A 24,291-nucleotide genomic window follows, 5' to 3' on the forward strand; every position below is an offset into this window, starting at 1 on the left:
GACTCTCTGCTAATAAGGCTTCTAGGAACTGGAGAGTCTGCAGAGGACTGAAAATGGAAACACAACTGTAACCACCACGAAGCCAAGGCGTGAGTATCTTCCCTACTAACCCAAGGACACAGCAATATATCGTTTGGAAGGTTCGGCGAAATGAAGTAATGGCTGACTGGTGAATAAGGATGAAAATATCTGATGATGTGACTCCCAGAGAAGCAATTATGGTTAACCCCTCATTTGTTTGGCATTTTCAAGGATTGAACTGTCCCACATAACTGAATTTTCCTGACAACTAAAACTTTCCTATTTATGTGCCTTGAATGTTTTCAACTATGCTTGGTGGAAATACTTCTGAAATTGGTTATCCAATTATCCTGCCTTCTTGAACAGAAGCTGCAAGAAATAACATTTCTTTAGATGCCTCTGAGTGCAAGTCTGAGGAGACCTGATTAAAAGAAGTTTAAGTAGTTAGGACCTGTAACGGTCTCACATAGCAAGGACTCCAGAGCTGGGCATTCCAGGGCTGATGAATTCAACAGCTCAGTGTTGCCAGGCTGACTTTCCCCTTATGGTCACAAGGTGGGGTGCACAGCTCCAAGCCTCGAGATCTCACATGATAAGATCTAGGCACAAATGCAACGGGGGCTTCTCCTTACACGTGTCTTTACTCAGAGAGGAAAATATTTCTCAGAAGACCCCTAGCTGACTTCCCCTTGGGCCTCATTGGCAGGACTGAGTCACATTTCTATGCCTTGGTCTCATGGAAGGCTGAGAGAGCAAATACCCAGCACTTTTGGGCTCTAGAGTGGAAGGAGGGCTCTGCCCATGGAGAATGGCTGTTGGTAGGGAACCAAGAGTGTCTGCCAGGTGGGGAGTGAACCAAGATGGGGAGTGAACGTCACTTACAGTATGGTAATAGCTTGAGGGATGGCTGGGCTTTTTGTTCTATGCTGAATGGCCCCAGGCTGAGATTATTTTTTATTTTCTAAGTCTGTTTATATTTATTATTCTCTCTCCTTCCTTTGTGCCAGACTGCTAGTTATCATTACTTGCTGTTAGTATACCTTGTCCTAATCTTGCCATAATTAGGGGTTTTTTTTCTGGAAAGGTCATATAATCAAACTTGTTAGACCTATGCCTGAAATGTTCTGAGTGAGTATCTGGCAGCTGTCCTATGGATCCCATACATGGTGTGGCATCGCTTTGGCCGTTCAAGGTCATTCTTCCATCGTGGAGGTCTTTGGAGAAGTGACAGATTTCTAGAGAGGCTTAGGAATTCAGATGCAACTTTAGTGAAGTCATCTTATGTGAAAGGATGAGCACTTGGGGACGCTTAACGCTTGTTTACTAGCGAAAGCGAAACTGCATCTGTCCCGTGTGAACCCCAGCATGGTTTGGAGAGAGGCAGCAAAAAATTTACTGATGCATATTCAGCTCCCCCTCCACGCCACATGGCTGCTGGGCGCTTAGAGAACACCACTAGCTCTGGGACTGTATGCAGTGGAGCTCATCACAGCAGTGACTATCCACCGTGAAGCAAGCTGGTACAGAGCCTCATGGTGCCTTCCTGCGCTCTGGCAGGGGGTGCCCTGTGAATGAATCCTGTGAAATGCTCAGGTTGTACAGAATTGGAAGTGTTTGGCAGTGACTTGTTTCAACAAGTTCTTGAAGAAAGCAATGCTTTGGAAAGTGGTTGTTGACATTATACTGAACAAGCGAGGGCCATCCTTTCCGTGGTTAGAGAGCTGACCAAAATTCAGTCTCTGTATACGGGAAGAAGGAAATAGGCAGCAGTTGTCCAACTAATCCTGACGAGTAACTGAACCAAATGGAGGGGTTCTACCCTGGGAATCAAACTTGAGCCGGTAGGTGGGTTGGGTTCAAAGGAAGCCAATAGTTAAAATATTCAATTCCGATATAGCCAATATGAGCCCAAACTGCATAGAGCCCTGGGAGTACCTTCAGAACAAGTTAGCTGTGCAAAGGCCTGCCGTCATTATTTTACTATGCGTCAGAAAATCACGAGTGAGGGGTGCCTGCCTGGCTCAGTCAGTAGAGCATGTGACTCTTGATCTCAGGGTTGTGAGTTCAAGCCCCACGTTGGGTGCGGAGATTACTTAAACGTGATATCTTTTTAAAAAATCATGAGTTAGCCTATAAGCAAGTGTTGAGAAGAACATTTGGAGATAAGGAAAACAAACTTTGTTGTGTTTTTTTTAAATTCTGACTAATTTGTACCATCCAAAACATTCTTTCAAGAAAAATGCAAAGCATTTTCATAAATATTTTAATTATTAACTCTTTCTTTTTTTTTTTTTTTTTTTAACATTTTTTATTTATTTTTGGGACAGAGAGAGACAGAGCATGAACGGGGGAGGGGCAGAGAGAGAGGGAGACACAGAATTGGAAACAGGCTCCAGGCTCCGAGCCATCAGCCCAGAGCCTGACGCGGGGCTCAAACTCACGGACCGCGAGATCGTGACCTGGCTGAAGTCGGACGCTTAACCGACTGCGCCACCCAGGCGCCCCTATTAACTCTTTCTTATGCATAGAACATTTTCAAAGAATCCATCCTTTCATTGATTCCTGACCGATACAGACAGGGTATGGTTTAGTTCAGTTGAGCAAGATAATTATATTTTTTGAATTTTATTTTCTCATGTGGATTACCGATTTTATGTCTCAAGTACTCTGACCATTCCTGCTTCACTGTTCATCTAGCTACTGTGTTCAGATTTTAATATTGGCTTCAACTATACTTTTTTAGAAAAAGCTCCATGGAGAAATAATCATGCAATCAGTGTTGTTTTTTCTGGGAATCGCGGTACATATCAGCATATAGCTGGCTGGAAATTTTTTTTTTTTTTTAAATCAGAACAATTCACTTGCCTGGGTAAATAAATTTACATTCACATTTTGAATTGTTTCTGATCTTAATTGGGCATTTAGGGGGTCAAAGTGGATGGTTCAGAACTAGGTGGGAAAATCATTTTTCAGCATGTCAAAATACCAGCAACTCATTTTCTACAAAACAAAATAACAGGAACAAAAAATATAACGTTTTCCAAAGCCCAGTAAGCTGATAGCTTGACAATCATGAAGCCTGTGGTATTCTCTGTATTACTTTGATACGAAATATGCCTATACTTACTTTAAATTGGTAAATTATTGCCATTGAATTCTGTTATTCAAAAATCACTGCATTTTTTAAGGGAAGCTCATGCATGTTAAATACTTTTCACCGGTGCTGTTGGTGATTGCTTTGGGGGTTAATGTGAATCTCATTTTATACTTGGAAATGTATATGTAATATAAACAATTGAAGCCAAATTAAACTATGTGTAAATAGGCATGCTTTCTAAAATTAGAGGAGATGAAATGAGTAATCAGAAAAGATATAAACTTAATTTTAGAAAGCAATATTTATTCAAAATGACTGAAGATGTTACAAATCCTGCTTTGTAATATAAAGGGACTCAAAGGGGCTTTCTGAATCAAATTATTTATAATTTAAGTTTGTTTTTCCTATTTTGTATTGTTTCCTATACGTTACTAAATCTCTGCTTTGGCACAAACAGGCATGTGCTGGCACCACACGGAGGCCCATGGAAAATGTGACTAACGAGTGGACATTCAAAGTCTTGCCACTTTTCTTGGGTTGTGGTGATTCATATGTAGAAACCCCCTGCAGCACTGAGTCAGAGTCAAATATATGCAGTGGTCTAAGACACTGAACAATTTTTTTTTGTTTCTTGTTTTCTGGGTTTTTTAAAAAGTTTGCTGCAAACCTGACTTTTCCTTCATGAAATCATTTTGGATGCTTAGAGGGCCTAGCCCAAGTCAAATGTCACCCTACACCGGCATGGTGACAGATGTGTAGCTATCTAGTATGTATTTTCTTTTCATATATTTGCCTCGTGTAGCCAAAAAGATGAATCTTGTACGTTCTTCACAGTAGAGACTTCAGAGAATGGTAACCGTGACACAGTGAATGTGTTGTGAGCAGGTTGCACCAGTATCATTAAGAGCAGGAGGCAATGGGAATTGCCTCCCATTAGAGAGAGCTCAGGATTTACACCATGGGACTAGATTCGAGCCCCACCTCCACCTAGCTGGGGCATGAGCAAGTTAATAAACCTCTTGGAGTCTCAAGTTTGTCTGTCTGCTAAATGCACATGGTAAAAATAATGTCTCCTTCATGGAATTATAACTATCAAATGAGATAAAGTATATAAAAGTACTCTGTAAAGCTAGGAAATTCTATACACATTTTTTCTCATTATCGTATTTTCGTAAATTGATGTCCCTGTCTGTTCTTTGCCCTAGAAGTGGTAACATTCATACAAATACACATTATATGCCTTGAGGAATGTGCTGCTGAAACAGTCTGTGTTTATAATGTTGCTTTGCCTCAAACTAAAAAGGAGTCATTTTATTTTTAAAAATTGAGTTAAAGGACCCTAAAATGAACAGACAAAGCACATAATACTTGTTAGCAGCAAACACTGGAATCAGGCTACCCTCAGTAGACATATGCAGTGTTCAGATTAGTCCCTGTTGGCGTTCCATTAAGGAGCCCCCACTGGTTTAGGAACTATATGTGGTAACACATCTGGAGATGCTTCAAACTGCTGAGTAGCAGAATTCACTGCTTGATTGGAAGTAAAGTGATAACTTTATTTTTTCTGGTAGTCCAGTGGCCATATCCTATAAAATATAAAGATTATCACCTGCCCCTCCTGCTCCCCATTCCAAATCCATTTTTTAAGGACAGCCTCCATCCCACCCCCTCCATCAAATTCTAGATGAGGAAGATACTGCCTGACCTTTGAAGAGTTTGTGATTTAATAGAGACTTTAAAAAAAATAATCAACTAACTTCCCTACTAAATACTGGACAAGGTAAATGCCATAGGAGGAATTCACATGGCTGGGAGTGCCCAGCTTCTGTGACCATTTCATAGCAGCAGCCACACATCATGCCTCATATTGGTTAAATTTATTTTTATGTGTGATTTTCACTTATGTGCCTAGATTGTAAACTCCTTGAAGTCAGGGAAGGCACTTTGGTATTTCTTGGCCCCTCTCTCCATATGTTTTACCTAAATCTCAAACCGTTTGTAGTTCAGATAGAGTCCTGTACCCAACATTCAAGTTTAACCCATACGTTGAAACCATAACTTTTTTTCCTTTCTTTTGTCTTTGCAGTCGACCTGCCCCTGTTTTTCCCTCGAGACCAGCCGACTCTCACATTCCAGTCTGTCTATCACTTTACCAACAGTGGACAGCTTTATTCCCAGGCCCAAAAAAATTATCCATACAGCCCCAGATGGGATGGAAATGAGATGGCCAAAAGAGCAAAGTAAGTGAATCCGTTGCTATTTCCTATAAATAGGAGCATTTTGTTTATCTAGTCCAGGGGTTGGCAAACCATTGCTTACAGGCTAAATCCCGTCCTATGCCTGTTTTTGTAAATAAAGTTTTATTGAAACATTGCCATGCCCCTTTCTTTACTTATTTTGCATGGCTGTTTGCATGGCTGCTAACATAGCAGAGTGAGAAATTACAACAGATCACATAGGACCTGCAAAGCAAAAAGTATTTGCTATTTTTCCCTTTACAGGAAAAGTTTGCCAACCCCTTATCTAGCCTCATCAGGTAGATTGTTTTTCTTTTTTTAATGGGTTACGGGATGTTTCTGAAATCTGTTTAGATTGGAGAAAAAGTACTAGATAGGAGTTAGAATAGTGGATAAATGATGTCGATGATGAAAATGTTAGCAACTACTTTCATATATATTTTTTTTTAATGGAAAATTTCACCTGATGGTAAACAAATAGGATTTTTGCAGTGAATACATGAATCCAGTACTGAGTTTTTCACGTGGAACTGTAATGTCTGAAGGAACAAAATGATTATATACCTCATTGTGTCTCTACAGCCATTGCCCAAAATAGGGCCTGTGTGTTCCTCGACTCAATAAATGGCTACACAAATAGCTTCGAACTATTAGAATCCACAGGGATGGTAGTAGGTTGGAAATTCAATAGAGGTTGAAGTTAGCTAGAGTTTGGAGTTTAGGGATTTAAGTACTGCACATGAACCTATCTGTGGAAAACATTCACGAGTCATATGGAATACGTAAATGTAGAAGTATGTTGAGTGTCCCTTGTGGATAAGACTTCAGTGTCTGGAACCCCAGTCTTCTTGAACCATGGCCTCCTAGACTGAAGCAACAGTGGCTTAAAGTCATAGTTTCCAAGAATCAATTATGGTTAGAGTGGCAGGTGGCTATTACTTTATCACTCACTCTGAACCACCATATGATCATACCTGTGAGCCCAGCTGAAGGATGATGAAATTCACAGAATCACACAAATGAAGAATACTTATTAAGCATCCTTTTCCTTCACTCCTTCTCTGTTTATTGAGCATCCCCCATGGCAGTGGGCTCCATGCTGGGGATACAGCGATAAACAAATTGAAAGTTGTCCACGTCTTCATGGAATTTGTAGCCCAGCAGGAGAGACCAAAGTCTTTATCATACCAAACTTCTGACAGTTTTAAGTACTGACAAAACCTGGCCTTCCAGACCTAGAATGTTCTCGATTAGTAGAACTTGTTGCTCTTGCTTCCCCTCCCTGACACCCTCCCCAGGGTGCCTCCTGGCATCCCCTGTACTTTCTGTAGTACAAAGCCTCCACCTAATCAGGATTGGGGCTCTGTTAAATAATGACAGGGCTGCTTTCTGTAGAAACACACACCTTCCCAGACTCATGTGGAATCCAGAATTGTTGTTATCTGAAACTTCAGTGTGCCCTTTCTCCCTGTATTTTCCCTTTTTATCCATGATGTCCAAGTCTGAAATTGTGTTTAAGGAAAACAACAGACATAATCAAATGTACCTAAGAACAATCATTGAGACTTTGGTATCTTGAAATAGACTTGAAGAAAGGGATTAAAAAGTAAGCTTTATGTTTGAGGTATTGCAGTTGTTTAATTGTCTGGGCTTTCCCTGTGTATATACAAGATCTGCCCTTAGAAGATGGGCTGTTATTTGTGGTACGTGCTATGGACTCTGAACCAGACATGTCCTTGTGGTTTCCATGGCAAAGCTGTGTGTGTGTGTCTGAACTAGACCTTTTAGCATGTATGAATTGAGTCTTTAAGGAGTTGCAGACCACGAGCCTATGATTTCAGTATAGGAATATCGTAAGTGAAGCCTGTTTATCTTAACAGATTGGTTCAGAGATGCAAGAGACATTTGCTTTATGTTAACACCAGTCTAAAGAAAACATCTGAAGTAACATTAAAAAAATCTGCTTCCTACTGTAGGGAAGATGGATTCATTTTAAATGTAATAAAAGAGAAAGCCAGCCACTCATCCTAGGAAGAAGAAATAGTTTAAAAGCTCGCTTCTTAAATTGAAGCGAGTAACTTTCCTGGGTTGTGTCACAAAGGCAGGTAATGGATAAACACAATCAGAGAACTGTCCATGCAGGATAGGCTTAAGATTGCTGGAGAAGGTTGGAGAGAAAGGACAGAAAGAGAGAAAGGTCAACTGTAGCATTCCTTCCACGCCCTGTTTCTTTGTCCTCTGAAAATATTGTATGTGCTCAGTGCGTAAAAGGCTATAATTCACTTGGAGAGCTCTGCCCATGACATAAACACTCTCACGGTTTATGAACAGCAGTAGAGCTCTCTGAGTGGAGTCAGCTGTTTATTCCCTCCTGTAGAGCAAAGTTCTAAACATGTGAACTCAGAAAGGACGCTTTCTGGCACTGATCCGAGCTTTTCCTATGACACGTGCTTCTTGCGCATGGCTGTCCGGCAAATTCTGTCCTCACAAGAAAAATGCCCTCTAATGACGGTGCACAGGCTCTGGGGTCACACATGCCCAGCTCCTATCACAGGTTCTAATCGAATAAGCTCTGCGGCCTTGGGCAGGGCCATTAATCTTTCTGAACTTCATCCTGTAAAACACGACTGTACTCCTCCCTATTGGATGGACCTGATATGAAGGGTCAGTCAACGAGTGGACATATGAAAGACTCTTGTGTTTAGCTTCTGCTTTGTTCCACTGGTGCCTTTGCTCACCCCTTCCCCTCGCCCTCTTTCTGCTCCTTCAGATCCTTCAGTGTTCTTCCCTGAGGTTTTCCCCGTCCATGCTAATACACAGGCAGCTTCTTCCACTCTTCCTAGTCTCAGTTGACTGTTGGTCATGTACAGATCTTCCTTAACTTACGAAAGGGTCATGTCCCTATAAACCCATCGTTATAGTTGAAAATATCATTCGTAAATAGAAAATGCATTTACTACGCCTAACCTACCCAACATCCTAGCTTAGCCCTGCACTTCCTTCAATGTGCTCAGGACACTTATATTAGCCACGGTTGGGCAAAATCATTGAACGCAAAGCTTATTTCATAATGTAGTGTTGAATATATCACATAATTTACTGAATACTGTACTGAAAGTGAAAGACAATATGGTTGTGTGAGTACAGAATGCTCGTATAAGTGTATCAGTTGTTCACCTTCGTGATCGAGGGGTGGACTTGGTGCTACAGCTCACTGCCTCTGCCCAGCATCACAAGAATCCTACCACCTGTCACTAGCCTGGGAAGAGATCAAAATTCAGAACTCAAAAGTACGGTTTCTACTGAATGCATGTTGCTTTTGCACCATCGTAAAGTCAAAAGATTGTTAAGTGGAACCATTGTAAGTCAGGGACCAGGTGTACTGCTGTGAAATCTCTTTTGTATTATCCTTTGATTTTTCACATCTTTATATTGTTTCCTTTCCTTAAATCGTGAGTTCTTTGAAGGCAGGGGCTTTGCGTATATATCTTTTGAAAGATATTTATTGCAGTGTAATTTACATACGGTGTCATGTACATGCAACAAAGTGGACAGGTTTAAGACTGTCTTTTGATGGAGTTTTGACAAAGTTACCTTCTATCCTTTCCAATTAGTCTCCTCATCGCCAGGACAGACACTGTCTGATTTCTATCACATGTCTTAGTTTTTTCTTTTCTAGATACTTCTTATAAATGGAATAGTACAGATCATACTCTTTTGTGTGTTTTTTTGTATTTAGCATAATTATTTTAAAATTATCGGTTATGGCATTCCTTTTTTACTGCTGAGGAATTTCCATTATAGAAATATATCATAATTTGTTAATCCATTCGTCTGCATATATATATTTTGGTTGTTTCCAGTTTGGGGACTTTATGAATTAAGCTGCTAAAGAACATTCTTATATAAGCCTTTTTCATAGACATATGGTTTCAATTCTTGAGTAAATAACTGGGATTGGGAGTATGTGTATGACTAACTTTATAAGAAACTGACAAATTTTTTATGAAGTCTTTATACCACTTTACACTCCCATGGGCAATATACAGGGTTCCATTTGTTCCATATCCTCTCCAACACTTGGTATTGTCAGTCTTTTTAATTTCAGCTATTCCAGAGGGGATGAAATGAGATTTCATTGTGTTTTTTTAATCTTGATTTCCTGATGATTAATGATGTTGATCATCTTTTCATGTGCTTATTGGTATGCCTTCTTTTAAGTAGCATCTGTTCAAATTTTGACTATATTTAATTGGGTTGTTGGTCTTTTTATTATTGAGTTTTAGGAGGTATTTATGTATTTGTCAGATTTATGTATTACAAGTATTTTCTCCCAATCTGTAGCTTGCCTTTTCATTTTCTTAATGATGTCTTTTGATGACAAGAAAGGTTTTATTTTTAATGAAATTTATTTTATTAACATTCTTTTTATGTTAATGCTTTTCGTAGCCTCATAATTATTTGTCTACCACGAGGTCATGAAGAGATTCTTCAACATTTTTTTCTTAGAAGCTTTCATTTTGGCTTGATATTGAGGTCTCTGATCCATCTCATCTCAAATTAAGTTCTGTGTATGGTATGAGGTAAAGGCTGAAGTCAATTGTTTATATATATCCAGGTATTCCAGCAACATGTGTTGAAAAAAACTTTTGTTTCTCTATTGAATCACCTTCATGCTTTTGTCAAAATAAATTGACTACATATGAGTGGGTCTATTTCTGGATACTCTGTTCTGTTTCATTGGTCTGTTTTTCTGTTTGGATACCAATACCAATATTTCTTAAAGTCAGGAAACGTAAATTCTTCAACTTTGTTCCTTTCGAAGATTGTTTTGGCTATTCTGGGTTCTTTGCATTTCCACATACATTTTAAAATTAATTTGCCAAGGGGCGCCTGGGTGGCGCAGTCGGTTAAGCGTCCGACTTCAGCCAGGTCACGATCTCGCGGTCCGTGAGTTCGAGCCCCGCGTCGGGCTCTGGGCTGATGGCTCGGAGCCTGGAGCCTGTTTCCGATTCTGTGTCTCCCTCTCTCTCTGCCCCTCCCCCGTTCATGCTCTGTCTCTGTCTGTCCCAAAAATAAATAAAAAACATTTAAAATAAATAAATAAATAAATAAAATAAAATAAAATTAATTTGCCAATTCCAACTCCATTTTCCCCTCAAAAAAAAAAAAAACAAAACAAAACACACCCCACTGAGATTTTGGTTGAGATGGTGTTAAATCTATAGATCAACCAGGGGAAAATTGGCATTTTAGCAATATTGAATCTTCCAGTCAATGAATAGGGTTTTATTTAGGTCTTCTTTAATTTTTCTGAAAAGTGTTTTGAGATTTCAGTGTAGAAAGCTTGTGTATTTTTTTAGTGATTTTACTTTTATTGCAAATGATAGTTTTTTTAGATTTTATTTCTGTCTTACTGCTAGTATATAGGAATACAAACAATTTTTCTGTGTTGACCTAGTGTCCTGTCACATTGCTAAATTCACAATTAGTACTAAATTCTAGTAGCTTTTTTGTGGTTTTCTTAGCATTTTTTACATAAACAATCATATCACTTCTTACGGCTTTACTTTTTATTTTCAATCTTTATAATTTTTATGGCTTTAAATTTCTTTTCCTTACCTAATTGCATTGGCTGGGATCTGTAGTTTAGTACACAGTGGTAAGATCAGATATCTGGCCTTATGTCTCCACATTAGGGTTGATGTTAGCAGTAAGTTTTATATAGATGTCTCTATCACACGAAGAAGTCCTCTTATATTACCACTTTGCTAAGAGTTTTTATCATGAATGGGGTGTTGAATTCTGTAGAATGCTTTTTCTGTATCTATTGGCCTGATCCTATGGTTTTGCTTTATTCTATTAAAGTGATAAATTACCTTAATTAGTTTTTGAATACTGGACCAACCTTGCATTCCAGGGGTAAATAAGCCTTCTCAGTCATGATATTTTATCCTTTTTTAGATTATTAGATTTGATTTGCTAACAGTGTGTTAAAATTTTTTACATGTTCGTGAGTGATACTGATTTGAAATTTCTTCTGTTGTCCTTGTCAGATTTTGATAAAAGCACCATGCTGGCTTCATAAAATGAACTGGCAATTTTTCCTTCCACCTTTGTTTGCTGAAAGAGTCTGTGTAGGTTTGGCACTGTTTTGTGTTTTTTTTAAATGTTTGATAGTTTTATTTAGGGAAAGAAATTCAAAGAAATCCTTACTAAATACAGGGATATTCACCATTTTTTCTTGTGTTGGTTTTAGCAAGTAGTGTTTCCTTTAAGTAAGTTGTCTAAGTTGTTGAAATGATCGGCGTGAGATTGTTGATAATATTCCCTCATTTTTCTTTTAATATCTGTGGGCTCTAGTGATAGAACTTCTTTCAGTCCTTATAGTGAAAGTTTCTATTCTTTTCTCTCCCCTTTTCTTAGAACAGTCTAGCTAGGGATTTATCATTTTTACTGATCTTTACAAAGAAAGCTATTTATTTTATTAATCTATGCTTTTCTCTTGGTTACTTCTACTATTTATTTTCAGTTTAATTTGTTCTCCTTTTTCAAGCTTCTTAGGATGGAAGCTGAAGTCAAAGCTGTGCCTGCATATGCCATCCAGGCACCTTTGCCTGCCCTGTGGACCTCACCATTCTCAGTGCACCCTCACACACCTTCATGGGATCATCTCAGCAGCCCCGTGGGGGGGGGGGGGGGAGGGGGGTACAGTGTAGAAATCCTCACTGTCCTTCATGCAGATAAAGAAACTTAGGCTCAGAGTGATTAAGTGTCTTTCCTGAGGGCACACAGCTAGCTTCTAATAGAGTCAGGGCTCAACACAGGGCCTCTGACTTTCTGTACATCTGTCCCCAGGCAGACAGATACAGTTCCCCTTTCTCTTTACCACTTGTCTGACTCAACCCCCTCAGAGGCCTGGCACTTGAATAACATAAATACAGAGAGGAAATGCATGTGGCAGTTAAGAGCACTGACCCTGAAGTCAGGACAGCTGGGTTGAAACCTGTCTCTGCCACTCACTATCTGTGTGACTTTGGGCAAATTCATAATCTCCCTGAAGTCTGTCCCCTTATCTATGAAATGGGGAATCTAGTTTTAGAGGGTGATTATGAGTATCAAATGGTGTGTATGGTGTTCCATTATTAACTGAGAGATTACCACACACTTAACAACTTAGAACAGCACAAATTATTATCTCACAGTTTCTATGGATTAGGAGTCTGGTTCAGCCTTCCTGGGTCTCTTTTCAGGGTCCCAAATGACTAAAATCAAGGTGTTGGCTGGGGCTGCTTTCTCATCTGAGGCCCGGGGCCTCTTCCAAGCGCATTCAGGTTGTTGGCAGAGTTTAGTTCCTTGTGGTTGTAGGACTGAGGTGCTGGTTGCTTTACAGGCTGTCAGCTGGAGGCCATTTCCTGCCATGTGGCCCCTCCACATCATCAAGCCAGCAGTGGTGCATCAAATCCTGCTGTTTCTAATCTCTGACTTTGGTGTCACTGACTTCTAGACTCAGATCATTCAAAGGGTTCATTTGATTAGGTCAGTCCTACTGTTAATCTCCCTTTCTTAAAGTCATCTGTTTCATGTAGCATAACATGAAACCATAGAAATGAAATCCAACATTTTCATAGTCCTGGGGATTATTATACAAGGGGTGAGAAATCTCAGGGGCCATCTTAGAATTCTGCTTCCCACACAGGGTGGTGTAGGTGAGTTGTCCAGCGTAGGGTCTGGCACGTCGTGAGCATTCAGTCAATGTTCACTATTAATGTCACTATCCGTGGAGGGAAAAATATTTTCAATTAAAGGATAGCAGAGTCAGCACTGCACCCAACTAAACAGTCCCCTGGCCTCAGTGACTTGGCCAGAGATTCTTAGATTCTAGGCTGCCCCGTCTATGCACACCATCACCTATGGCTGTATCTTCTTGGTGCCAGCCAGACCAGCTTAGAAAGTTGGAAAAATCCATACTTCAGTTGTTTAATCTACATAAAACCAACTGTCACTTTAAAAAAAACAAACAAACTGAACTTACTAGTTACCTACATTGGTATCTTGTATACAGCTTTAGATCTGTCTAGATGAATGGATCAGATGATTTTTTTTTGTAATCCTTTCTAGTCTGATAAATCTGTGAGTAGATGGAGCGAGTTTTCCATGAGCTTCATTGTGTAAAACATCAGGTTGATTCTAGAGGCCTAAGTAGTATCTGAGAATAGGATTTAACCCCAAACCACTCACTGCAATGGCTTGTCACAAATAAAACCCGTTATATAAATGGAATCACTTAAAGAATATTTCAAAAAATAGCTTCTCAGTCAACACATGGGAGTAATTCATGAACCTCCTAAAAACATTTGTTGTTTCCCTTCTTGCCTCAAGGTCAGAGAGTTGTTATTTTCTTATTTAGAAACCTATCCAAATGGTCCCAAAGCAGTCCGTAATTCACCATATGTTCTTCGCCATGCACACTTTTATAATTTGTCATCCAGTTGTCTTTGCAGAATAATTTTCTCTTTCAAGGGTTTTTAAAAGATTGTACATTCTGGACTATTTCAGGAATTTTTCACTGCTAATACCTATATATTCCCAAAGACACAGTTTTCTCCAAACTTGTCATTAGCTGCCAAATGCTTCAATCAGTCTTGGGCATCCGTCCTCTAAATACACTCAATAAAAATAGATCTCCTCTCCTTGATTCAAGAGAAGGGGGTTAGATGTCCCCACCTGATTTGCTGCCCATCCCCACCCTTACTGTGGCTCGAGGCCCCTTCGGGTCCTTCAGATGCCATGGAACTCAGTGTGGAAACCCCAGTTCAAAGAGGTTAGTACATGGTGTGGTCGCAGGAGCCGTGAGGCCTGAGAATTCTTTGGGACTAGGGGAAGACTCAGGGAGGGGTGTTGGTGAAGTGTAAGTGGTTATAATGTCAGCCTGTTATATGTGTTTGTCTTCCCAGAAATTAATCACTTACTTCTTTGCTTCCTTGTGGGTAGCTCCTTAAGGCAGCTCAAATTATGCTTTGTCCCTATTGAGATTTCATTGCAGAGTCAGGCCTCTCTCTGCAGTCCCCGTGCTTGGTCAGCTGGCCAGAGGGACACCCTGACATGTGTGACACCCATCAGTGTTACGGAAAACCCTGATGGGGACATTGCCACCCTCCCTCTCCCTGGACCGCTACCTCCCCTTCTCCCCGCTACCTCCCTGGGCCCCATCCCTCCTCCTGTTTATAGCCATATTTCTGGAACCCCCATCTGCACCCAAGGGTAGGGGGATGACCAGAAAGGTAAGGGTTGTGCCCAATTGTGATTGCTCACCCCCACAGCCCTTCTGCAAGGGGGAGCAGCTACAGAAGTGAGCCGCTCTGGGCCGAAAGAGTCATTGGCAGAAGGGAGGGCACCGAGGCAGGCAAAGCTACCAGGTTTGGCCTCTCAGGGTGCTGTGCCACAGTGATAGAACCTGCAGTTCCAGTGTTGCTATGATTCATGGGTTTTCTTTATTCTTTTATTTTGCCTTAAGTTCCCTTGGAAGAATTCCCTTTAAAAAATCCCAAACCCAGTCTCATCTTAGCTGAACTCCCCTCTGAAGAGAAGAGGGAATTTTCTGGTCCAGCCAGCACAGCTTGGGCCATCAGAGTGCCCTGGGAGGACAGGAACAGAACCAGGCTGGAACTGAGGAAGGCCGAGGTCCCCGAGCCTTCCCCTCACCCACATGCCCTGGGTTCCTGCGTGGGCAAGCACGCCTTTCCCTCCAGGGGTTTAGAAACGTAGACTCTGTGAAGAGAAAAGTAAAGCAAATAAATAACATGGAATTATTGGATCCTTGAACTCTCAGAGAGAATCATTTTGAAAAGTATCTTCAAGGGATTTGGTTTGTTTTTCCTTTCAGAAGAGAGAGCAACGGAGATGGAGAGGAATCCAGATCTGCCTGACGTCCAGGCATCCTCTCCAAATTGCGTAGGTCAGAGAGAACATGTTATTTATTAGAACCTGACATCTGTTGCTGTGAAATGATAAGCTCCCTTAAAAATCCTGGCCATCAATTACTGCTAATACAGCCCTCATCCCGACGGAGCTGTTTTACCATCCTTCCAGCCTTCACGAACCAGGCCGTACCAGGAACAGAGCAATTACAGCCCAGCTCAGCCTCCTTACTCCCCTCGGGCAGGACCCCTCAGGCCATCTTTTACAGGCCCTGCATCTGTGTCCCTGGCTTCTTTTGATTCCACTCTTTGGCCCTTCTGAGGTCTGCTTTAAGGACTGAACCCCACCCCACCCCCTTCGGATCCATCCTTCCATCCTGCTTTCTCAGTGGAAAACAGGGTTAGGGTTTACTTTCTGGTCTCATCGTGTAAGCCAGAAGAAACTGCACATGAGAAGAATAGCTGGAAGATCAGTACATCTTTGTCATGGACGTGAACTGTGTTATACTGTCGAATGCTACCAAGCGTTCAGGCGAGGATTCTGATGATCCCACCCAGCCATTGTGAAAATCTGATAACCAAGGACAGCTACCTCCTCGTTTGTGAGTTATGGTCACATGTTTTTCTTCCTTGGAAAAATAGATGTCTTACAGAGCTGAAAGCAAAGGATAGGAGAATTGGTTTGGGATTTTTATAGAATATCAAAGTAGAAACATACACTTAGCACTGGAAGCAGAGTTGCCTTTGAACTGTTGGAAGAAGAAATGTAACAGTAAGTAAAGACCATGCAAAAAAAGAGTGGCCTGGGAGCTAGGAGACCTGGGTCTGATCTGGGCACTCTCATCAATTGCCCGTGTGATCTTGGGAAGGAAACTTCACCTTGGCCTCAGTACCCTCATCTAAAAGCACTGGGCTGGTAACTGATGGTCACCAAGTTCCAGTATATTTTTGGGATTTTAAGTGAAAATTGTGTGTAAGTTATGTGCTTAGCATACTTTTTTATTCATGTTGAGAAAATTCCACCTCTGTTGCCAGAGGTCAGACACAAATTGAAAACATTACTAAATGGAATTAAGTACGCTCTGTACGCGATGCTTTTTTCTACAACCCATATCTGGTATTTATAGAACACCTCAGTTGCAGAACATGCACGCATATGCCCTGAACACACACCCAGTAAAATACTTCTAGATGTAATACATTTTCAGATGTCAAGTTAAAGCAGCTTCTTGGGAATTAGGCCTGACTGTTCAGATGTGTATGTTGGTTTCTGACAGGTGCCGCCAGGGCCGCTCAGGGCTGTCACGTGTGATGTGGAGTCCAGCCAAGGCAGGAGGGCCAAGCTGCTTGTTTCTATCACTTCACATTAAGGCATGAGTTCTAGAAAAAAAAAAAAAAAAAGGAAGCAGCAAAGAACAGTCAGGACCATCCATTCTGGGCACATCGTTAATGACAAGCAGAGGCCTTGTTTCTTCAGAAGTGGGATTCTGTCTTGTCTGTTGTCAGATCATTCTGGACGGGGGCCACCTGTGAAAATAAGTCTCGTGACTTGTTGAAGTAGCAGATTTATAGAGGTGAGCAGAAACAAGGAGCAGATACTGGGGCAGTCACCACTGCTCAGAGACTGGCAAAATTGCCAATATAGTGGAGCAAAGTTGGGCAGCCAAGCACAGGTGTATCCAGGAAGGTAGGTGTGACAGTGGGGACCAGTCTCGGCACACAGAGCTTGGAAGGAACCTTAGAAACCATCTCGTACAACTAAGGTTGAGTACAGTAGGCATTAACCACTGTGCTGGGAATTAAATGAAATAATTGGTATAAAACGCTTGGCACAGCAGCGGGCATGGACTTGGCAGCTCAGTTCATCTTTCTCATTTCCCGGAAGCAGTTGTTCAAGACCATACAGTACCATGATTAGAACGCTGTGCCCCAGGCCACCTCTGACCTCTCACCTTTACTCAGTCTGTTTCCGGCTTCCTTGCTCACAGGAGCCATATAGTGACATCAAGGGCTGGAGGTTAGCATGCCTGCATGCACACACCCAGCCACCTGCCCTGTGTGTGGCCTGGCCTTCTTCCTCACGGCTCACTTGGGGGCTGAGGGATGCTGTGGCCATGGGGAAAGCCTAGGGTATTCTTTTTCTGGTTGTTTTTTTTTTTTTTTTTTTTAAGGTTTACTTAGTTTTGAGAGAGAGAGAGAGAGAGACAGAGCGTGAGCAGGGGAGGGGCAGAGAGAGAGGGAGACACAGAATCCAAAGCAGGCTCCAGGCTCTGAGCTGTCAGCACAGAGCCCGATGTGGGGCCGAAACTCATGAACCACGAGATCATGACCTGAGCCGAAGTTGGACGCTTAACCGACTGAGCCACCCAAGTGCTCCAGAAAGCCCAGGGTATTCTTGAGCAGAAATAGTTCTTCTGGGAGGATAAAGACCTGGCACTGAGCACCTTTGAGGGAACTAAATATTCCTGTGGCCAAACGTATCACGAGAATCAGTGGACGGAAGAAGAATGGGGGTGTCGTAATGGAGCGGGCCAAAGAATGGATGCTGCTTCTTGGCCTCCAAACTAGCAGGAAGGCTGCACATGGAGAAGAGGATGAAAAATTCCAGTGACTCTTATCTTCCCAGACAGACAGAACTGCTGGCACTTAGTCATGCCTAATGGAAAATGGAAGCCAAGAAAGCAGAAGCGAAGCCGGAGTGATCAAGGGTCGCCCTTAATCCAGAGTCGCTTCTGAGGAGAAAAAGGGGCGTGTCTCCTTGTGTGCCCTGGATGGTCAGGGCTGGGCTTCCGGGTAGAGATGCTGTGGCTGTCAGGAGAGCAGGCTTCAGAGTAGCCATGATTGTAAGAACCCAGCGTAATGGTGGTTTCTGCCGTTAAGTTACTGCTGGTACTTCATTTGGAAAACACTTAGGAGTTATATATATGACATACAGAGTATGTGCAAAGCACAAGAGACACACAACACACCCAGTTTGAAGAGCCCCAACTTCAAAGCCTGCTGATCAATCTTGGAGCGGTTCATCACCAGTTGAGATTCCATTCTGGCAGTGGGGCCACCCATGACATTAACTACTTAGCACACTGAGTATGAGTCAGGATTGCAAAGCAGGAAGCTCTGTCGCTCTTCTACAAATCAAAAATCAAAATTTAGGAGACCAGAATTTTCCATTATTGATCATTTTAAGGAGCATATCATCTTTAAATGGTCATTATTCCTGTCGTCCAAAAAAAGTGAAATTTACAAGAACATACATGTAAACGCATGACTGTTGTTGTCTCAGCATAAATGATAGCGGATCACGCAGTTTCTTCTGATCATCTTATAGATGATGAGGAGGAGGAGGAAGAGGATAAATGTGTACTGGCTGCCTACACTGTACCAGCATAACTCCAAATGCTTCATATATGTTAATTCCTATACTTCTCTTAACAACCCTGTGAGATCAATACTGCCATTATACCTAGTTGATAGATTATGAAGGCTGTGTGCCTTGTTGGGGAAAGGGAATTCATTGGTCTTCTAGGCTTCTCTCTTGGGTAGCATAGGCTTGCGCAGCAGGCTGTAGGCAGTGCCTTCAAGTCGCTTCCTGGGTAGAGATGTTAAATGTTGGCAGGTGTCCCTGTGTGTGTTTGGGGGTGGGAGTAGGGGTGATGTGGGGAAAGGTGTCTTGGACCAGTCTTCTCATATTCCCACCCTCTTTCTTCAGAACATTCTCGAGGACAGTTGGCAGAGTGAAGACCGCCTCCGTGGTCTGAGAACTTGTCTCACCAAATAAGAGCAAGCCCTCTTTTAGAGAGTTTTTCTTCCAGGAGCATTGCTAAAAGTGGGAACTTCAGCTGTCCCTTGTGGTGTGACTTGAGATGGCCATGGCAGGTGTGATGGTAACTGACCAAATACTCCCTGCTCTGGTGAGTCTGAGGACCACAGCATTGGAGCTGGAAGGCAATCCAGCTGCCTGGCTTTGAAAGTGAAGCAAAGAAGACCCAGGAAAGGAAGCCCAAGGTCACACAAATATTCAGAATTTGAGTCTAAACTTAAGTCTGGGTCTGTGCTCCTGGGCTCTTCAGGAATAATTTAGGGGATGTGAAATTCCCAGCAGACTTGTTTAGTTGAACATTTGCTCTGGGTACTTGATCACAGTCGTCTCCAGGTCTCCATCTGGCTGTGTGTCCTTTGGTGCTGCCATACCTAGCTTTATGCTTGACTCATTCTCTCCTTGAGGCAGAGTTTGTTAAGCCCCTAAGAGCAAGATCACCACTGGTAGGGAGTTAGTGGCACTATCTTAGGCCAGTTTGATCTTGGCCCTCCCCGTTGGTGCCTCCTTGCTGATCTCTTTGCCCCACCCTTGCCAAGTGTTCTGTGGTTGAGATGGAAAAATCCACCTTAGAGCAGATGGCTTTTAACCTCAGTTTCAGAAGAATAATTTGTCCACGGAACATGAGGTGAAATTTAAAACAACACAGGGCGTAGGTTTGAGCAGAACAGCACCCTTGGGCTTAAGAGTGACTTTGACCTATTCCTCCCAGACTAGAATGATTATCCAGCTGCCAGAGAGTTCTTAGAGGAATCACTTTACTAAATGGTGTCACTGGTGAAGTGGTATTAGCCCTAAGACCAGCTTTATCTGCACACTCTAAAAGCAAACCTGACCGTGCAGGCTGAGCTTGCCCACGTGGAAGCTGGGAGCAGCGATCATGGGATCTTCCACTCTTTTTATTTTCTTGTTCTTGCCACAACCTGTCATGAGACCAAGAAAACTTGTTTTGAAAATGCTTGACAGCCAAAACAACCTGTTCCCAAGCCCTGGACCAGAGGGTTTGCCCTCTCTGACCATTTATGTACTGTTAGAGGTTTGACTAGCTGCTGCCTGGAAAAAATGAATATGCTGTTTTCTTCTCGTATTGTTCACAGACAAGTGCCAGTGGCTTCACGGGTCCTTTTTTCCCTTTTTTTCCAGCCCTTCACCAGAGACATTTTAAAACTGTGCCTGAGTCTCACTGATGAATGAACCTTAGCAGCATATACTTATGAGGATATAACCAATGGTTACCTGTCTGCAAGCCGAGCTTGATATGTGGGTTGTGTTTCCCAGTCCTATTAGACTTTAACCTGTGATTTTCCACTTGCATTTTGGTCCTCTTTGGAGTTAAATGTGAGAGTCAGACTCTCCAGTTACCCCAGGGGCTAGTTTGTCCTTTCACACTGGTGACTCTAAGGCCTGCAGGAGCATCTCTGTTCCTCCCCACAAACCGTGCAGGTCTTGGTCTTGGATGGTCTTGGGTGGGTCCTGTGACTGTGAAGGAGTCACGTCACTCCTCCTCTGAAAATACAGGGGTGGGACTAGAACGAGAATTGGCAGACAACAGCCAGCTGCCTGTTTTTACAAATAAAGTTTTATTGGAACACAGCCATACCCATTCATTTACATATCGTCCGGGGCTCCTATCACTACAAGGGCAGAGGCAGATTGTAGAAACAGAGTATATGGCCTACAAAACAAACTTTTTACTATCTGGCCCTTTACAGGCAAAGTTTGCTGGTCCCTGGACTAGATGATCTTTAGGGTTTTCAAATCCAACTCCCTATGACTTTTGAACTTGTGGCAGGCAGTGCTTTTATAGCATGAGCTGCTGAAGTAACTAATAAGGGTCTTAACTCTCTCTTCCCTGTAGTAGTTAAAAGCATGTTTTGAGATTGTTGAAATCTACAACAGGTGGGGACTTACTCTGTTTATTTTTACAGTTTATTTTGCTGTACGTCTGAGTTTGCTTATTGGTCTGAGGTCTCTGGCACCCACGGTGTTCACCAATTTTGGAAAAAAGACAGCCAGCTGCAGGTCTGACTGCATTCAGTGACATGGTTCAAGGTGGGCCATCTGTACCCCACGGAAAGGAACACAGATTCGTCGACTTGATAACCATGACAGGAAAAGGGAGCCAGACACTGCCTTGAGAGCCTGTGTGGCTGCCCAAACCCACCCACCTATGTTCTGTCCCTGAGTCTGAGCTGTAGGATGGGGTGGGAATAACCCGGAGTGGTGGGGTAGGTTGGTGGCTGTGGTAAGAAAAACAGAAATGAGTCCTGAAGATGCCTTAAAAAATTCAGAGACCAGGGGAAAACTACATCTTCTTCCCCCATTAGCAGTCCAAACAAGATTCTCTTTTTTTTATGTTGATTTATTTTTGAGAGAAAGAGAGCACGTAAGCAGGGGAGGGGCAGAGAGAGAGAGGGAGACAGAGAATCCCAAGCAGGCTCCATGCTGTCAGCAAAGAGCCTGGTGCATGGCTCAAACTCACGAACCGTGAGATCATGACCTGAGCCGAAATCAAGAGTTGGATGTTTAACCGACTGAGCCACCCAGGCGCCCCAAGATCCTAATTTATAAAATTTGCGTCCTAGTGACATGCATCCCCTATGCACATGCCAGATGCACAAGAGAGAACCCAAAGTACAGAAATGAATGGTTCTCTTCTCAGGGCCACTCTGGTCTATAAAGAACTTTTGTGCAGACTAGAAAAGGTGTCCCCTTTGCATTGGTTCAGAGCAGAGTTCGACTAATAGCTTTGAGTTAAAAACAAACAAACAAAAAAAACCCACAACAGTCTGTTTCTCTGCGCACATAGCCCCTGGAGCACACAGCTTACAAGTAGAGCAAGAGTGAACTTTCAGTCCCCACTTGCTCGCTCAGCTAGATGCCTTTGTGCGGAGTAGAAGCTGTACTCCCAAATGCATCAGCCACTCCTGATCCCTGGTATCCTAGAAGTCTGCGGGGTCTTCTCCCAGGGGCCTTGCTGGACAGTGACACATTCATGCTGCTTGGCGTTGGTTTCTGAGACCACAGCGGCCTCAGCTGGCCCCTAGCCTGCCCATTAATACCTGTCCCTGTCAGCAGTGCCCAGGCCAAGGGTGGCTCAGAGTCTCAGGGCTGGCAGAGGGGCGCCCCACGGCCAGAAGCACTAAGACTTGGTCTCCTCCCAACAGACACCAGAGACCCTGATCTATGTTAGGCGCTGCTTTTGGAGAGCCCACGTCCTGGCTCTTCTTTGGCAATTTCTGACCCGAAACTGGCCGTCAACTTCAGGAATGCACATGATTTTCCAGAGCTATAGCTCACAGGTGATACGCTAGCAGCACAAATGGGTGAGGCGGTCCAGAATAGACAAGCTCACAGTGGTGGGAGCTGACCTCACTCCCGAGGCATTGGGTTACGCGTTGCCCAGTGTGCGCGGTGACGCCGTTCCGGGACACCCCTCCTGCAGAGGGTGTGCTGTCAGAGTGGTTTTCAGTAGGCTGTTATGAACTCCCCATGGGTGAGACGGCTTTGTGGTCAGATATGATTTCCAGCTCTCAGCTCACAGTGGGAATTGCATTTGGGCCAGCTGTGTGGGCAAATTTTGAAAGATTCCTAACCTACCTTTTTCATTTCATATCTAGCAGCGGCCCCCAGCAGTTTGGAGGCTGGAGGATTGGGAAGAAAGAGAGGCTGGGAGCCCACAGTAGCCAAGAACTTAATATCTACTTCCTGTCCTCTTTCTTGGTTCTGAAAGTCCACTGGGAACAAGAGGAAATGTAGTTTGTCAGTGTTCTGAGCCCCTAAAGCGTGCAGAGCACCGTGCTAAGGAACAGAGGCCTGCGTACAAGGGCACTTCTCTCTGTGCCCTAGAAAGATGCCCTAGGGAGGAAAAGGGTGGGATGTGGGCATCAGTGCCACCACTCCTCGTGGGGAAGGGTAGTCCAGTGAAGCCGGCACTGGGGAAGGGCCCTGTAGTTACCTTGGGACCAGAGGCCTGGGAACTGAGAGGAAGAAAGCTGGCAGTTAGCAAATGGTTTTGATTTTTAAAACATACTGCTTCAAATCACCAGGCACACGATGATGCCCTTCACTTTTCGCTACAGATGCTGTGGGTAAACATAGGGCCCTTCCAGTGGACTGTGAGTGCCTCAGAGCCGTGGCCATCCTGCTCCAAGCCTGTGGGCACACAAAGCGCAGGAGACCTCCCAGGGAAAGCACTGCGCTGCCACAGGGCACTAGCTTGTGTCCACATCCCCCTCTGCCTTGACCACACAGCTGACCTTGGGCCAGCTACCTGTTCTCTCCAAGTCTGTTTCTTCATGTATCCAGTGGCAGGAGAGCAGTGGTATCTATTTTCATACACTTGATTGTTGCTTGCATTAAAATGAAGGGTTGTTGTTTTTTTTTAATGTTCATTTAGTTAGTTTTGAGAGAAGGACAGAGTGAGCAGGGCTGGGCAGAGAGGGGGAGAATCCCAAGCAGGTCAGCGCAGATCCTGACGCGGGGCTCAATCCCACAAACCACAAGATCGTGACCTGAGCCGAAATCAAGAGTCAGACACTTAACCGACTGAACCACCCAGGCGCCCAAAATGAGGTTATTTTAAAAGCATATTATAAACTAGAAAATACCAAGTATCAAGTTAGTTCATTCATTTATTCAACAAATATTAAATGCCTACTAGGTACAGGCACTATGTAGTCAATAGTCCCAGGTATTCCAGACCCTCTTATAAACAGAAGCTGTTCCATCGATGTTTCTTTTTTTTTTATTTTTATTTTTTTAACATTTACTATTGAGAGACAGAGCATGAGCATGGGAGGGGTGGAGAGAGGAGGAGACACAGAATCTGAAGGAGGCTCCAGGCCTTGTGCTGTTGGCACAGAGCCCGACGCGGGGCTCGAACTCAAAAACCGCGAGATCATGACCTGAGCCAAAGTCAGACGCTTAACCGACTGAGCCACCCAGGAGCCCCTATCGATGTTTCTTGAATTAAAGTGAAGCAGGAGTTGCCTAGAGTGTGTTCATGCAGCCGTGTGGTGGGAGCAGAGGGCAGGCGGAAAGGAAACTAACATGGTTTGAGTTCTTACCACGTGCCTGGCACGGGTTCCTCACGACAGCCACGTGAGTCCTATGGGAACTCCATGGAGACCCAGGATGGTTAAGTAGCTTCCCCAGAGACACACAGGTACTAAGTGACAGATGCATATTTAAACTCAG

At 43.2% G+C, this 24,291-nt stretch overlaps 1 protein-coding gene across 4 annotated transcripts in view; it reads left to right on the forward strand.

The window, feature by feature from the left end:
* Window positions 1-24,291, forward strand: part of BABAM2 (BRISC and BRCA1 A complex member 2) — a 401,610-nt gene that overhangs the window by 363,875 nt on the left and 13,444 nt on the right. For all 4 annotated transcript variants that reach the window (XM_058682896.1, XM_058682897.1, XM_058682899.1 and 1 more), the window contains one exon: window positions 5,205-5,358. In XM_058682896.1, the coding sequence (XP_058538879.1) occupies window positions 5,205-5,358 (154 nt within the window). The remainder of the gene's footprint in view (window positions 1-5,204; window positions 5,359-24,291) is intronic.

This window comes from Neofelis nebulosa, chromosome 9, assembly GCF_028018385.1.
Source record: "Neofelis nebulosa isolate mNeoNeb1 chromosome 9, mNeoNeb1.pri, whole genome shotgun sequence".
Taxonomy (NCBI): Eukaryota; Metazoa; Chordata; class Mammalia; order Carnivora; family Felidae; genus Neofelis; species Neofelis nebulosa.